Consider the following 18,028-nt stretch of genomic DNA (forward strand, 5'->3'; position numbering starts at 1 on the left):
GGTAATAATTTATATAATTCACACAGTGCAATACGTGCAGGCCGCTCCACGGAGCGACCTTGCGGGCTTATGAACGAGGCGAGGCGTGACACACTTGTCTCAGCATACCTCAGATCAAGTTTGAAAACCAGCATCAACCGTGCATAAATTTGCATATTCGATCATTTTTGACAAAGTTATGGCACTTTGAACTTTGGTAGGGGACATGTATTGCAGCGCAATACTCAGAATGCTTGTTTCATTTGTAACACTTGACTCTGGGCCACTTCATATGCTGAGGGTGCACCTATGGTACTGACCCAGTGTCCCCTGTAGGTTAGAGCAAGAATGTGCTATTTGGCTAAGGTGTTGGCATACAATGGCCGACTCTTAAAAACGACAGATGGAATATTTGGCACCCATCAGTGAATACGAGTAGAGTTGATGCCCACTTGGATGTCTATCGAACATACGGCTTATCCTAACCTGATGATGCGGCCTATCCTAACCTGATGATGCGGCCTATCTTAACCTGATGATGCGGCCTATCCTAACCTGATGATGCGGCCTATCCTAACCTGATGATGCGGCCTATCCTAACCTGATGATGCGGCCTATCCTAACCTGATGATGCGGCCTATCCTAACCTGATGATGCGGCCTATCCTAACCTGATGATGCGGCCTATCCTAACCTGATGATGTGGCCTATCCTAACCTGATGATGCGGCCTATCCTAACCTGATGATGCGGCCTATCCTAACCTGATGATGCGGCCTATCCTAACCTGATGATGCGGCCTATCCTAACCTGATGATGCAGACTTTCCTAACCTGATGATGCGGCCTATCCTAATCTGATGATGCGGCCTATCCTAACCTGATGATGCAGACTTTCATAACCTGATGATGCGGCCTATCCTAACCTGATGATGTGGCCTATCCTAACCTGATGATGCGGCCTATCCTAACCTGATGATGCGGCCTATCCTAACCTGATGATGCAGACTTTCCTAACCTGATGATGCGGCCTATCCTAACCTGATGCTGCGGCCTATCCTAACCTGATGCTGCGGCCTATCCTAACCTGATGATGCAGACTTTCCTAACCTGATGATGTGGCCTATCCTAACCTGATGATGCGGCCTATCCTAACCTGATGATGCAAACTTTCCTAACCTGATGATGCGGCCTATCCTAATCTGATGATGCAGCCTATCCTAACCTGATGATGTGGCCTATCCTAACCTGATGATGCGGCCTATCCTAACCTGATGATGCAACCTACCCTAACCTGATGATGTGGCCTATCCTAACCTGCAAGGCACAAGAATGAGTCTTTATAATCGATTAACGCATCAAACCCAGATTAGACAGCTCAAGGTGACAGAAATCTGGAAACTTCAAACGTCATCCTTTTGCCTAACATGATGAAAATTTAGTGATGGAAATTTGTTCTTTTGTTATGCCTCCACCCTCACCTCCCACCTGTCTTCCCACTACCTGACTACCCCATTGGCTGGCTTAAGATATTAGGGTCCTGAGGTTGAACTGTCATGCCGTTAAATACCATCAGGTGGGTTGATTCAGCCTGTCTTCCTTCCGAAGTCGCCAAAATTCGTACCAGCTTACTGGAAACAGAGGCACTGCATCAGCAGCACAGCCACACTTGCAGGAAATGATGCAACTAGCAGCCACAAGCTCCATACGAAACGACAACCACTGCTCCATTTCCTCCCATTTCGTTGCTCCTCTCCCATAAGTGGAATTCCTCCATTTGGTGTTTTACAACAAAGTACTTATAGCCCGTCCTGTGCACAGCAGGAGCCGGGTTTTGTAATCACTTTTGTGTCCGTGTGTGTGTGTCCGTGTGTGTGTGTGTGTGTGCGGGTGTGTGTGTGCATGTGCCGGTGTGTCCGTGTGTGTGTGTCCATGTGTGTATGTGTGACTCTGTGTGTGTGCGTCCGTGGGTGTGTGTGCGCGCGCGTCCGTGTATGTACGTGTGTGTGTATGTGCCTGTGTGTGCGTCCGTGTGTGTCCCCGTGTGTGTATGTGCCCGTGTGTGCGTCTATGTGTGTGTGTGTGTCCCTGTGTCCGTCCGTGTGTGTGTGTGTATGTGCCCATGTGTGTGTGTCCGTGTGTGTGTTTGTGTTTGTGTCCATGTGTCTGTGTCCGAGCCATAACTTTCTTCCATTTGAATTTTGTCATCACATTTTTACCAAAGCTTTATCGTACGATAATTCACCAAATGTCCATCCGTCAGTTCGAAGGTACCGCAAAAACGGCTCAACCGATCGCACCGATATTTTGGGTGGGTATTCCTGGGACCCCCTGGAGTAAAATAGGCTGTATTTTTTTTCCAAGTTTTCCAATTTTTCATTTTTTCCAAACACGATGGAATAATATTTACCGATATGAACAGTGATGTGGCTTTTATTGAAATGCTACAAATACTGTTTACATTTTGATGATTTGCTTGTGATTTGATTCAACGGATGTTTATATGAATCGTTTAAAAAAAAAAAAGCCTTCTGATATTTTGCCTTTTAATTTGGGCCTCCCAATTGAAGCCCCGCCCGTAGGGCGGGTACCGTTGCTAGTTATGATAATATGGAGAAGGCAAGTTAATAATTTTGTCAAAAGGTCAAACGTCAGCGTCACCTAACATCATCAATTTTCATCTGATTGACCTGAAATTTTTAGAATTTGCATATTGCATCACAGAATTGGTTCACCAATCAAAAGCGAGAAGTTGATTTATTTTTATTTTTTAGATCTAAAGCTCAAAGGTCAAGGCTGCACAAAATCATCAATTTTCATTTTGCATTTTTTTGTTTGTTTGTTTGTCTGTCTCTTTGTCTGCACAGAATAAATATGATTTTTCTCTGCAACCGCTGGTCCGATTGACAGGAAGTTTTCACCATAGGTGCAACTCCACCTGTATATTTTTTTTTATGACATCATAGGTCACGTGGTATGGGCGCCATCTTGGGGGAAAAAAAACTTTGCACCTCTATATCTCCAAAAGCGCTGCATGGAAAGAATAGAGGCATGGCTCATTGTAAAGAACTCTCCATGGGGAATAACATATGTTAATGATGATGTCATAGGTGCCTCCATTGTGACGTCGTAATTGGACAAGTACAAAACTTCATCAGATCAAGATGAAATTTCTTGTGTCATCTAGGGATAAATTGGTGGAGAAAAAAAAGTAATGATGATGTCATTGGTCACGTTGTTCGGCCGCCATATTTGTTTTAACACAAAAGCCTTAAAAACCACAGAAAACGCGTCCTGGCGAGGGTCTGGAATCTCTGATTGCTCTTTCTAGTTTTTAAACTGTTTTCATTATTTTGAACATATGGAAGAAGAAGAAGAAGACGTTTGAATATAAATGGACGCAGACTGGCTTTGCATTTTCAGTTGCTTTCTAGCTCAACTTGATATGTTGATGAACACTAACTCACTGTATGACCATGCTGGTTTTACCTTCCCTGGCATTCTAGCCCCTGGATAGACCTCGTACGGGGCCTCCCCTGTTGGCGCAGCTGTCCGACAGCCAAGTATCTGTTACAGAGTGCGAGTTCTTTGATGCACTTGAAGTTCTGCGATCGTCCAGCTCTTCTGAAAATGAGGTAAGATTAGAAGAAACAGGTCATGAAGAGCACTTTCTAGGTCAGGGTTCAGGGTTTGAAATTAGGGAGAATATACTTGTTAGGGAGAATCCCTGGTGTTGGGCTAGCGGCTAGGGTGCCGGCTTAGGATCCTAGGATCCTGGGTTCGAATCTCGGTCGATAGCCGAATTAATGCCAGGGGGGGTTGACTCAGCCTGTCATCCTTCCGAGGTCGGCTAATTGAGTACCAGTTCACTGGTAATTCCCTGTTTGTCGTTGAAGGCGGCAAAAAGGGTTGGCGTCAGGAAGGGCATCCGGCCGTAAAACATTGCTTCAAAAAGGGGACCAAAAAACAACAACTACCACGGTCCCCGAAAAGGCCAACCCCCGCCTTGCGGGGAAAAATGACCTCTAAACGGTGGTATACTGTTTGTATATAGGCCTTTCATCACTGCACAATATTGTACTGCTTTAAGATAAGAATGATTCTTTTATATCTTTAACAGTAATCTGAGACTCAAAGAAGAACTTGTACACATCTATATATATAAAGTAGAGTTGGCCTCTGTGTCTGTATCCTGATCTATCTATGATCTCTAAGATCTCGAGAACCCGTGGACGGATTTGCGAGCGGAAAGTACTGTTCGACTCGGGATGGGTCCCAGGAATGTCACGGAGACATAAACATTTAAAAAATTTCGGGTTTTAAAATTAGCGTATTATTAGCACTAGCAGAAGAGAGAGGGATTCGAAGGGAGGGAGCGCAGCGCTTCTAGCGCTTCTGACTACAGCACACCTTAAAATTAAAAAAACTTCGGGTTTTAAAATTAGTGTGTTACGCGTAATTAGCGCTAGCAGAAGAGGGAGGGAATCTAAGGGAGGGAGCGCAGTGCTCCCTCCAGCGCTTCTGTTAGCGTAATTAGCGTATTTCGGAACGTTAATTTTTCAACTTCATTATTCGGAATCAGTACGTCCCAGAGAACCTTCGTAACGTTAATTTTTCAACTTCATCCGATTGACATGGGACCAACGGCATGTGACAAAGAGTGAAACATACAGGCTACATTTATTTGACGACAATGAGTTCCGACTTCCGACCTCGGTGGGATGACAGGCTGAGTCAACCCCCCTGGTGTGAAGGGGGAGGAGGAGGGGAGGGGGAAGAGAAGGGGAGGGGAACGAGGGGGAAGGGGATGGGAGGGGGGGAGGGGGAGGGGGAAGGGGGAGGGGGAAGGGGGGAGGGGAGGGGGGGGGAGGGGAAAGGGGGGGAGGGGGAGGGGAGGGGCCCTTCTTCCCCTGGGCACCCCCGCACCCTTCCCTCCCCCCTTCCCCTCCCCCCTCCCCCCCCTTCCCCCTCCCCCCCATTCCCCTCCCCTCCTCTTCCCCCTCCCCTCCTCCTCCCCCGCTTCCCCCTCCCCCCTCCCCCCCGTTCCCCTCCCCTCCTCTTCCCCCTCCCCTCCTCCTCCCACTCCCGTGCAAAGCCGGGTACCTCTGCTAGTATAACATATGGACCTAGAACGGTACTCAGTAGAGTGCATACCTCTGCCAGGCTGAACAGTTTACGTTTTGTATCCACTGATAGGCCATATCTGGATTCGGACCTGAACCAAAATTTATCAGCTTGTTCCTGTAACTCATCTTGTTCTTGTTCAACTTGTTCCTCACAAACTCCAATCTAACCAACTCATCCACCACCTTTTGCCATTACCCATCCACAACTTTTTCAGATATTCTGTGCAAAGACAAACAGACAGACAGGGATGAAAACATAACCTCCGTCCACCTTTGGTGGTGCCATCCCTCAGTTGGACTTTAAGCTGGGTGTCCTATGGGCAGGCAATAATAACATTAAAAATCCCATGGTGACACGAAAAGTAGGTGAGTTCACCTGCATGCTGAACAAATTGCAAATTCTTGCCCTATTCAGTTCCAGTTGAAAGTCAGGCCTCGTCAGCTGATTCCTGAAGGAATTGAGCCAAACAATTCTCCCACAGCCAACCCCATGATAGGGTGGGATTGATGACGTCCGTTGAAAATGTAGCAGTTTTAGCAGACAACAAACAATTAAACATAGTATGTGGGATTTAAACCTGGGTTCACAGCAGCATGAGCGAAGCACTCCAATGCGAACACCAAATAGGCCAAACCATTATTTTTGATGCTCTCATCTGAGAATTTTATCCTATGTAATAGCAGGGACCCGTAATGTAAATTGTGACTTCAGGTCCTCAACTCGCCCTCACAAACCCCAAGTCCTCAACCTCCTCCTCTCCACTCCAAGCCTTCAGACTCGAGCCACCCAACCACAACTCCTCATCCCTCACTCCCCAAAGCCTCAACTTCCCATGCTAACTCTGTCCCATTCTTGTTCTCCCCTCCCCAAACCCAAGTCCTCACCCTCCCCCTCGCAGTCCTAAAGTGTCAATCCTTTCCCCACTTCAAGCTTTCAGCTCCCCTTCTCCACAAACACCACAGCTCCTCAACCCCCACCCTAACCCACAATCCTTAACTCCTCCTCCCAACCCAAAGGTGTCAATCCCCTCCCCACTTCAAGGCTTCAAACCCCGACCCGTCACGGTTACCTGTCCAACTCATAACCCCACGAGATATGCGGAAACGACATGTGCCATTAAACCACCCGAAACCAATCATCCTTTGCCTGGTGCATATACAGTACTGTATGCACATCGATAAAAGTGAATGATGACCTTGGAGCAATAACTTCGATAATGACAGGAGTTCAAGCCCTGCTTAAGAGAATGACACATAGTTATTTGAGTGGTGTATAAGATAACAGACAACTGCCTCAATCACTAGGGCTAATCTTCCCAAGGCCTGTGATGCCTATTGGCCTTTTAGCTGTCACCTTGGTCATTTTAGAATGAAGGGAAAACTTATAGGGAGGGCATGGCGATCGTGAATATGACAGCTCTGAAGACGTCTTTGGCTTCGCATAGCAGGAAGCACCAACATAACGACCGTATGAAATTATTTTCCAAGTATAAATTGTGGGTGGAGTCAGGCTATGTGATCAACCAATGGGTGGAACAGAATGTCACACACACGCACTGTCAAGCATATTATTATATAGATTACTTGCAGGACATTTTGCTATATTAATTTTGAGTTTCAATATATTTATTGTCATTCTGTTGTGGGTAATCTTATGAAAGAATAAATTGAAATATTTTGCCTGAGATTTTGTTCTATTGCCCCTCCAAGCAGTTTCCTTCTCTTTTATTCTAAGGGCTCTGAAGATGATGCTTCCAGCATTAGTGACCTTGCCGAAGAAGGACGTCATGGTTCTTCATGTGTGCCCAACAATCCACAGAGCTTGCATAATTTCTTACATCCTATCTCCATGATTTCTCACATCAAGCACTAACTCAACTTTCCACTTTTTCCACTTTGGTTTTATTTATTTTTTCCCTTTGCATATTGTTGAGGCAAATAGGACAACACTTATCAACTGACTGGTGTTTTATTTACCAGCAGGGGATTGATCAATTACTATATTGTACAATACTCTTTAAATTTGTTGTCCTAGCATCTACAACTCAAAATTATATCTATCTTTTGATCCCCTCCTCGACCACCACCCTTCCCCACTTTTCTAGTGCGCCCACTGTCTGGATGCTCAGACGATGTGAGTCCCTTCCGCACCGGCCGGCGCACAGAGCTTCCTGCAATGGCACCAGATCACAGCACGATTGCATTGTGGGATGTGCTGCGTCGGAACGTGGGCAAGGATTTGTCTCGCGTTACCATGCCTGTGGAGCTCAACGAACCACTCAATACTCTGCAGCACCTCTGTGAGGAATTGGAGTACAGTGACCTGTTAGACCGTGCTGCTGAGACAGAGGATCCTGTGCAGCGCATGGTGTGTATAGGACACCTGAGAAGCATGCCACAGTTCACCAAAAAAAAAAAAAATTTAATTTCAGTATTTTGCAGAAATTATTGCTTCGATCAATTCAATTTGGGGGTTGAGTAAAAAAATATTTTTTGAGGAAATCAACAGAACATTGACTGAGGTATGCTAACCACCTGGGAAAGCAAGGAGAGGCTGACGACGAAGAGTTATCGCCCCAAATGTCATCTTCGGAGTGCCTAGCGGAGGCATAAAAAGCATCTCGATGATGATATTCAATTGTTTGTTTAAAATTATTTAAAACTTATACTCTATATGTAAATAATGTCTTTTATCTGACAATAAAAATTTCCCTGGAACCTAACCCCCTATTTACATTCATTCTTATTGGGAAATTGGATTCGCTTACAGTTGTTTCAGTACACGTCACACTTTTCAAGATTGTAACTACAACGTTAAGCGAGAATTGACTGTATCTTTATTCTTCCCTCCCTGCACCCTGCAGGTGCTTGTTGCAGCATTTGCTGTATCACTGTATTCCTGCACTGCCACACGTGCCACTTGCAAGCCTTTTAACCCATTCCTGGGTGAGACCTACGAGTGTGAACGTGAGGATCGTGCCTTCCGATTTATTGCCGAGCAAGTAAGAGTTACATCATGGCGTAATACCAGTTTCTGCAAGTATTTTCTTTGTAAAGATATCGTATATACTATATGGCCAAAAGTATGTGGACACCCAAACCTCACACCCGTATGTGCTCATCGAACATCTCATTCCAAAATCATAGGCATTAATATGGAGTTGGTCCCCCCCCCCCCCCCCCCCCTCGCTGCTATAACAGCCTCCACTCCTCTGGGAAGGCTTTCCATTAGATGTTGGAACATTACTGTGTGGATTTGCTTCCATTCAGCATCAAGAGCATTAGTGAGGTTGGGCACCGATGTTGGGCGATGAGGCCTGGCTCGCAGTCAGCGTTCCAATTCATCCCACAAGTGTTCGATGGGGTTGAGGTCAGGGCTCTGTGCAGGCCAGTCAAGTTCTTCCACACTGATCTCGACAAACCATTTCTGTATGGACTTCGCTTTGTGCACGGGAGCATTGTCATGCTGAAACAGAAAAGGGCCTTCCACAAACTGTTGCCACAAAGTTGGAAGCACACAATCGTCTAGAATGTCATTGTTGTCATCATTCCCCCCATCCTACCTGGCTGACCTCCACTCCAGACACACTCCCAACCGCAACCTCCGCTCTGCTGGTACCAACCTCCTGACCCCCCCCCCCCCCCCCCCCCATCCGGACCAAATTCAGATCCTGGGGGGACAGGGCCTTCTCCATCGCTGCTCCCACCCTCTGGAACTCACTACCTCACACCATCAGAGACTCCTCCTCACTCACCACATTCAAAACATCACTCAAGACCCACCTGTTCAACACTGCATTCAACATTTAACCCACAGCATTTAACCCCTGACTATCTCTTCTCCTTCTCCCTCCTTTTTGCTTTGAATATTTCCCTATTGATTCTTGTTTTTTGCAATTGTTTTTATGTTTTGCTATGCATTATGTTTTGCACTCTGTCAAAGCGTCTTTGGGCTCCCTGAAAAGCGCTATATAAAATAAATGCATTATTATTATTATTATTATTATTATTATTATTGTATGCTGTAGCGTTAAGATTTCTCTTCACTGGAACTAAGGGGCCTAGCCCGAACCATGAAAAACAGACACAGACCATTATTCCTCCTCCACCAAACTTTACAGTTGGTACTATGCAATCGGGCAGGTAGCGTTCTCCTGGCATCCGCCAAACCCAGATTCGTCCGTTGGACTGCCAGATGATGAAGCGTGATTCATCACTCAAGAGAACGCGTTTCCACTGCTCCAGAGTCCAATGGCGGCGAGCTTTACACCACTCCAGCTGATGCTTGGCATTGCTCATGACGATCTTAGGCTTGTGTGCGGCTGCTCAGCCATAGAACCCCATTTCATGAAGCTCCCGACGAACAGTTGTTATGTTGACGTTGCTTCCAGATGCAGTTTGGAACTCGGTAGTGAGTGTTGCAACCGAGGACAGATGTTGCGCTCCGCGCGCCTCACCACACGTCGTTTCAGAGGGGTAGGCATCTTTGACCATTTCGGTGTCTTTTGGGTTTCATTGTGTTTTGGGTCTTCAGGGCCATTTGTGTCTTCAGGGTCTATTGGATCCTCTGGGCCTTTAAGGGTATTTTGGGTCTTTGAGGTGTTTTGGGTCTTTGGTTTCTTCAGAAGCTTTTGGGTCTTAAGGGTCTTCGGTGTCTTTTGGGTCTTCGGGGTCTTCAGGGGCTTTTGGGTCTTAAGGTTCTTTTGGTTCTTCTTGGTCTTTAAAGGTCTTTTGGGGCTTCGGGGTCTTTCGGGTCTTCAGGGCATTTTTGGTCTTCGGGGTATTTTTGGTCTTCGGGGTATTTTGCGTCTTCGGGGTCTTTTTGGCCTTCGGGGTCAGGGGTGTTTTGGGTCTTCGAGGTGTTTTAGGTCTTCGGGGTGTTTTGGGTCTTCAGGGTGTTTTGGGTCTTCGGGGTGTTTTGGGTCTTCGGGGTGTTTTGGGTCTTCGGGGTGTTTTGGCTCTTCGGGGTGTTTTGGGTCTTCGGGGTGTTTTGGGTCTTCGGGGTGTTTTGGGTCTTCGGTATGTTTTGGGTCTTCGGTATGTTTTGGGTCTTTGGTGTGTTTTGAGTCTTCGGTGTGTTTTGGGTCTTCGGGATGTTTTGGGTCTTCTGGGTGTTTTGGGTCTTCTGGGTGTTTTGGGGGTCTTCTGGGTGTTTTGGGTCTTCGGGATGTTTAGGGTCTTCTGGGTGTTTTGGGTCTTCTGGGTGTTTTGTATCTTCGGTCTGTTTTGGGTCTTCGGTGTGTTTTGGGTCTTCAGGATGTTTTGGGTCTTCTGGGTGTTTTGGGTCTTCGGGGTGTTTTGGGTCTTCTGGGTGTTTTGGGTCTTCTGGGTGTTTTGTATCTTCGATCTGTTTTGGGTCTTCGGTGTGTTTTGGGTCTTCGGGATGTTTTGGGTCTTCTGGGTGATTTGGGTCTTCGGGGTGTTTTGGGTCTTCGGGGTGTTTTGGGTCTTTGGGGTGTTTTAGGTCTTCGGGGTGTTTTGGGTCTTCGGGGTGTTTTGGGTCTTCGGGGTGTTTTGGGTATTCTGGGTGTTTTGGGTATTCGGGGTGTTTTGAGTCTTCGGGGTGTTTTGGGTCTTCGGGGTGTTTTGGGTCTTTGCGATCTTCAGGGTATGTTGGGTCTTTGGGGGTCTTGGTGGTCTCAAGGGTCTTGGGGGAATTAAAGGGTCGTAAAAGGTCTGAGGGGTCTCAGTAGTCCGGCAGCTAAGCTAAATATAGCATAATAATTGTGCATTTTGTGAGGAAAGCACCAAATTTGGCACACTAGTAGACTATCATATTATGAAAAGATCTGGATATTGGGCCATCTCAGATTCAGAGATTTGATTTTTGCAAGATTTGCAGATTTTGCAGATTTGCAAGCTGAGATTGCAACGCCAGGGACGGCCGACTCCTTCCTGCGAGCTGCCCACGTCAACCGCACAAGAAGAGCTCATCAAATCACTGCAGCGGCACTGCACATCCTGCAACACCGTGCGTATGAACGCCACTGTATGACATATGCTGATGATGCAGAAGACCTGCCTGAGTTCGAAGACTGGTGTCACCAGAGAGGAGAAGACATTCCCAACTTTCAGTACTGGGCAACTGTGCTGGAACTAGAGATGTTGGTACTGGTCTACGTGCGTTCTCTGCGGCAGGCTTCATTCACGATGTACCTTGATGCCCTGACGGAATTGGTCCCATGCCTTAGACCACACACACTATGCCAGGTGGGTCCCTGTTCACCTGAGGGACATGGTCGCACTCCCAATGAAGCACCCAGATGTAGCCAGATAATTCAGGGCTGGCAACTTCACTGTACGGAAGACGAAGAAGGTGTTCTCTTCGATCCCAATCGAATCGAAATCTTGCAAAAATCAAATCTCTGAATCTGAGATGGCCCAATATCCAGATCTTTTCATAATATGATAGTCTACTAGTGTGCCAAATTTGGTGCTTTCCTCACAAAATGCACAATTGTTATGCTAAGTTGCCCCACTACAGCAGTCTTAACGCAATTAAGAGGGTTAATTAAGAGGGTGGTAATTTTATTTGAAGAAGAAAAAGACCTTTTCGTCGCATATAAACATACATACATACATACATACATACATACATACATACATACATACATACATACATACATACATAGCGAACCATATACGTTTGCTCTATTATAACAAGATATGTATATATATATATATATATACATATCTTGTTATAATAGAGCTCGGCTCGCTGCGCTCGCCTCACCAAGCGTCGTTACTGAGGAACGGGCTTATTTTAGCTGAGGATAATGACTGTACCTGAGTTGCTGTGTTGTCATGATTTTCACCAATCATAATACAAACAATTATTTTGTACAAATGTATTTGTTGTGTTTGTGATATTACATTTTAATAGGCAATTTAGGTTGAAGATTTCGGTTGAATGTTTTTTTTTCAAGAAAGAACCCCTCCGCACATACATAGGGGAGGGGTAGGTGCAGACTGGAAGTTTGGGACGATTACACCTCACCACCACGTAATTCAAAACACCTCACCACCAAGTAATTTAGAACACCTCACAGCCATAAAACACGCAATAAAAACACCTCACAGCCATAAAAGACGTAATAAAAACACCTCACCACCACGAAATTAAAAACACCTCACAGCCATAAAACACGTAATAAAAACACCTCACCACCACGAAATTAAAAACACCTCACAGCCATAAAACACGTAATAAAAACACCTAACAGCCATAAAACACGTAATAAAAACACCTCACCACCAAGTAATTCAAAACACCTCATCACCACGTAATTCAAAACACCTCATCACCAACTAATTCAAAACACCTCACCACCACATAATTAAAAACACCTCACCACCACATCATTAAAAAACACTTCACCACCACATAATTCAAAATACCTCACCACCATGTAATTCAAAACACCTCATCACCACGTAATTCAAAACACCTCATCACCAACTAATTCAAAACACCTCACCACCACATAATTAAAAACACCTCACCACCACGTCATTAAAAAACACTTCACCACCACATAATTCAAAACACCTCACCACCACGTAATTCAAAACACCTCATCACCAACTAATTCAAAACACCTCACCACCACATAATTAAAAACACCTCACCACCACGTCATTAAAAAACACTTCACCACCACATAATTCAAAATACCTCACCACCACGTGATTCAAAACCACCACAACGTTATTAAAAACACTTCACAACCACGGAAACAAAAGTTTGAGGGAGTCGTTAAGTGACAACACAGACACCGCCCAGATGTGTAGATATATAGATAAATGACTGTACCTGAGTTGCCGTTTTGTCATGGCTTAAACCAATCATAATTCAAACAATTATTTTGCACAAATGTATTTGTAATATATGTGATATTACTTTTTATAAACAATTGAAGTTGAAAAAAAAACATTCCCCAAAAAATTCCCCCAAAAAAAAATTGGAAATGTTTTCAAAAAAAATACCCTTAGGACATACCGACGGGAGAGATATGTGCATACCAGAAGTTTGGTACGATTTCACAAAAGTTTGAGAAAGTAGTTCAGTGACAACACAGGACAGACGCTGCACAGATATATATATAGATATCACATAAACAGCCCTTCCAGGCCGAAAGCAACATTGCTAAACGTTTTGCGCACCACCTCTTCGCTTCCAATTCTGGAAGGCTTCAGCCACCAATGTCTTTTAGAAAGTCACAAGTAAAGGAAAGCAGAGCCACCGACCATGGTTTCGCCATTATGTGGGCTCATCGGGAGGGCATGCAACACAATCATTAAGTTGTGACCAAAAGCTAAGTTGGTTAAGTTGTGAATTAGGGTTTTCCTTTGAATTTGGGCTTTTATGTACTACATTTTCATGTCTCTGTTGGCCTGTTTAGTGCTCCCATCTGTGGCTATGATGGCTCATCATAATGGAACTCAGGAACCAATCACATATACATATAATTGTCCATTAGTTACTTGTATATTATTGTACAGGGTGTCCACAAATTCCCGTTCCAAATTCAATTGTAATAAAAATGGGATCCAACGATGAGGTCTGTTGCCTATGACAGAACATTTCTCAAAGTTTTATGTTGTCGAGATTTGTCAAGATCATCATCCGAACCCGAATGGACATATGGGGACTGCACTCAAATGACTCACGGACGTTTTAAACATCCTCACCACTTGTACTTGGCTGGACTGCTGCCTTCTTCTGCAGAGTGCTAATCGTCTCCATAAACTCTTTGTGCCACTCACGAATCATTTTTAATGATGGTATGGTAGCTGCTTCCTTTTCTGTTCCCGAAGCTTTGTTGAATCTGTGTAGCTGATTTGGTCTCCATAAATCTTTCCGTTCCTTTACTAACCCGGAGAGACAACTAGGAGGCCCCTAAATTCTGGTGCGATGTCTGGGGGTCGGCTGTGCGCCTCAGCCTGCCATGCGTCTGTGTACGTCTTAGGCGACCCGATCCGGGGACAGTTCCGGACAGTGAGTTTGACTGGGGCAGTACGCCTGTCAAATGGTAATGCAGATGTCCTAAGGCGAGCTCAGGGATGGAAACCTCCCCTAAAGCAGAAGGGCCAAAACTGATTTGATCTTGATATTCAGTGTGAATACAGACCGTGAAAGCATGGCCTTGTTATCCTTTTGATGTTTGGGTTTTTAGGCAAGACGTGTCAGAAAAGTTCTGACGGTGATAACTGGCTTGTGGTGGCCAAGTATCCATAGTGACATCGCTTTTTGATCCTTCGATGTCAGCCCTTCCTATCATTGTGAAGCAGAATTTGCCAAGTATTGGATTGTTCACCCACTAACAGGGAACCTGAGTTGGGTTTAGACTGTTGTGAGACAGGTTAGTTTTACCCTACTGATGCTTTTGTCACCGAGACAGCAAAACCGCTCAGTAGGAGAGGAACCGTGGATTCAGACTCTTGTTATGTACATCTGGCTGAACAACTAGCGGCTGCAGCAGTAGCTAAACACTATTCTGGTGAAACTACCTAATTCCTGGATCACTGTTCACCTCCACTCAATTGTACCTCTTTTTACCCACCTGTGGAACCAACTTCCAATCTCAACTCTTCAATCTCATTCTGCCCTCGAGGTCTTCAAGACAGCTGTTCACCACCATCTCTGATCGCCCTCAATCCAAAGCCATTATATTTTCTACCCTTGTTAACTTGTTAACCCTGCCCCCTCCCACTTGCACCAACCCCTCCTCCTTCCAAATTTTCAGTTTTCCCTCCTGAGAGTTTCCTTCTGTATTCATATTGTCCACCCCATGCATCCTCTCCTGCTCCCCATTCCTCCTCACACCCATTGTTTGTCCAAGTCTTCCTCTATTTTGGCCTTCAACTCTGCTGTTGGTGTTTCCACCCTATCTCAACTGTTCCTTTTGTCCTATTGCGCCCTGATGTGTTCCAGTGTACTAGTAGTAGCTCTTCCACGAGCCTCGACTATGTATACCAAAAACCCACTTTTCTTGAGAGGATCCATTTGTAGAAATGTGATGTCATACTTCATAGGGGACACCTTGAAACAAAAAGTTAATAAAACTTTAAGAAATGTTTTTTCACACATAGCAAAGCACATCGTTGAATCCCATGTTATATTTTTTATTACGGTTTGAATTTGGAATGGTAATTTGCGGATGTCTTGCCATATCAATGTCAAAGTCATGCATAACTTTTCTTTAAAACAACTGTCTATGTGTGATCTGTCTGCATGTTATCTGCAGGTGAGTCATCATCCACCCATCTCAGCTTGCCACTGCGAATCTAAAAAGTTTATCTTCTGGCAAGGTAAACTGGCTCTTTCAATGCACACAAGTTCCAATGTTTTAGTCACAAGGTATATTATTTTGTTGGAAAAGTTTTTTTTGTACACTCTTGGTTTACGGAAAAGCAAGGTGACCGAGGTTATAAGATACACTGACAGTGAGCAATGGGACAACACGCAGATGCAATAAAAATGCGGAAGAATGAACAGAACTAGGAGAGAGAAGTAGAAAGGAAACATAGCTTGATAATAGATGGGGAAATGTAAGAGGAGGTTCATGAGGACAGCAAATATCAGGGGTAGGGATATGGAGATCGACCTGAGGTTTGGTGCACTAACATCGTGAAGTCCTGGAGGGAAGAGGAATTGAATAGGCCAAGTGTGCTTCGTTCACCTTTTTGTAAGTTTCATAGAGATGCAGCCTTAATCCAGCAGAATATATGGGACATTTATTTAATGGAACAGGAGCACTTCAATTGGTACCAATAGCAGTACAAGTGACTCAGTGGACCAGACTGTGACCAGTCTGCCTCAAGGCACAGTAATAAACACAATTCTGCCCGATGGCTTATGGATGTTTTGAAGAGCGGTCACCATTTTTAGAATGAGCATATTTCTCCCTCTTTGTGGACAATCTGCTTGCCCATCTTAATTTCCCAATGAAATAACCTTCCAGGTACCGTCCAAGAATGTTGACCGCTTATTGTGAGGAGCTCAGACACAGATCAACTGCACTGTGATTGGACTTCAACATTTTGGCATAAATATGACTCTACTTCTTGGAAGGTAAACTTTTCATCAAGTTCCATGATGGAAGAGGTCTGCTATGGTCGTGGTACAACTACTACATGCGTACTTTGCGGTCCCTGACTCCAAGGCTGCTCTGCAATAAGCGGCTGTGTTTCACAATGATAGTCGTACATGGTGGTCTAGAACTTTTTCGGAGGTTTGGAATTGGTCCGCACACCCAAAGAGGTTGAGAATCACTTGTCTGGAGCTTTCTTTCATGAGCTACAATGAAGGTATTAGCTTGCAAGCTCCTTTTGTGAAAAATATTCAAGTACGACGGGGTTTTTATGAGAGCGGGCACTGAGCAACACTTTATTTGAAATGCAGACTTTGGGTATCACGACATTGGTGGAGCTTGCAAAAGTTAATTTCGGGTGTGATTTCTGAAAATGAAACATTGACACATGTTGAGATGCAAGCACAAGAAGGCAGGATTGCACCGACTATATCACATGTTTACGTAGATAGTGGCCATTTTTGAAGCCAAACCACCTATCCTTGCATTTCTTTAATTGAGCCTCACAGACTGGTAAGTCGAGAATTTTAAAATTTTTACTTGCATGGACTCCCATATTGGGATTTCCAATCATTTCATTTTAAAAGCTGGCTGCCATGCCCATTTTATGACTGTGTGTGTGTGTGTGTGTGTGTGTGTGTGTGTTTGTCAGTGTGTGTGTGTGTCAGTGTGTGTGTGTGTATCAGTGTGTGTGTGTGTGTGTGTGTATCAGTGTGTGTGTGTATCAGTGTGTGTGTGTGTGTGTGTGTGTGTGTGTGTGTGTGTGTGTGTGTGTGTGTGTGTGTGTGTGTGTGTGTCAGTGTGTGTATGTGTGTCAGTGTCAGTGTCAAATCTGATGTGAGAAAGTATATTTTGAGCATTCCCCTAACTGTGATACATCCACAAAATTATGTCTTACAGATATACGATGGAAGAATAAGTTTTGGGGAAAGTCAATGGAGATAATTCCTATTGGAACGGTACACCTGTCGCTTCCCAGGTACCACTTACATGTCACATTGTCCAGCACCAGACAATGGAGTTTGCAGTGCAAGTCTTCCTTATTTCCACAAACAATTGTTTGGTTTGGCTTGTCATCCATATTCCCATCTGAACCCTTCATTCATGATGTTGGGAACCAAGAGTTAAATCCTATATACAGTGCATTCAGAAAGTATTCAGACCCCTTCACTTTTTCACATTTTGTTGTTGCAGCCTTTTGCTGAAATCGTTTAAATTCATTTTTTCCCTCATCAATCTACACTGAATACCCCATAATGATAAATAGAAAACAGAATTTTAGAAAGTTTTGCAAATTTATTAAAAAGAAAAAACTGAAATATCACATTGACATAAGTATTCAGACCCTTTGCTATGACACTTGAAATTTAGCTCAGGTTCCTCCCATTTCTCTTGATCATCTTTGAGATGTTTCTGCACCTTGATTGGAGTCCACCTGTGGTAAATTCAATTGATTGGACATGATTTGGAAAGGCACACACTTGTCTATATAAGGTCTCACAGCTGACAATGCATATCAGAGCAAAAACCTAGCCATGAGGTCGAAGTAACTGCCTGCAGAGCTCAGAGACAGGATTGCGTCGAGGCACAGATCTGGGGAAGCCTACAAAAAAATCTCTGCTGCATTGAAGGTTCCCAAGAGCACAGTGGCCTCTATAATTCTTAAATGGAAGAAGTTTGGAACACCCAGGACTCTTCCTAGAGCTGGCCGCACAGCCAAACTGAGCAATCGGGGGAGAAGGGCCTTGGTAAGAGAGGTGTCCAAGAACCCAATGGTCACTCTGGCTGAGCTCCAGAGATCCTGTGTGGAGATGGGCGAAACTTCCAGAAGGA

General features: G+C 44.7%; 1 protein-coding gene across 4 annotated transcripts in view; it reads left to right on the forward strand.

Moving 5' to 3' along the window:
• The window catches only part of LOC137429660 (oxysterol-binding protein-related protein 6-like), a 186,872-nt gene that overhangs the window by 163,252 nt on the left and 5,592 nt on the right, over nucleotides 1-18,028 (forward strand). For all 4 annotated transcript variants that reach the window (XM_078779693.1, XM_078779695.1, XM_078779694.1 and 1 more), the window contains 6 exons: nucleotides 3,483-3,611; nucleotides 6,838-6,901; nucleotides 7,208-7,470; nucleotides 7,967-8,104; nucleotides 15,350-15,413; nucleotides 17,096-17,174. In XM_078779693.1, the coding sequence (XP_078635819.1) occupies nucleotides 3,483-3,611; nucleotides 6,838-6,901; nucleotides 7,208-7,470; nucleotides 7,967-8,104; nucleotides 15,350-15,413; nucleotides 17,096-17,174 (737 nt within the window). The remainder of the gene's footprint in view (nucleotides 1-3,482; nucleotides 3,612-6,837; nucleotides 6,902-7,207; nucleotides 7,471-7,966; nucleotides 8,105-15,349; nucleotides 15,414-17,095; nucleotides 17,175-18,028) is intronic.

This window comes from Myxine glutinosa, chromosome 6, assembly GCF_964187855.1.
Source record: "Myxine glutinosa chromosome 6, kmMyxGlut1.1, whole genome shotgun sequence".
Lineage (NCBI taxonomy): Eukaryota > Metazoa > Chordata > Myxini > Myxiniformes > Myxinidae > Myxine > Myxine glutinosa.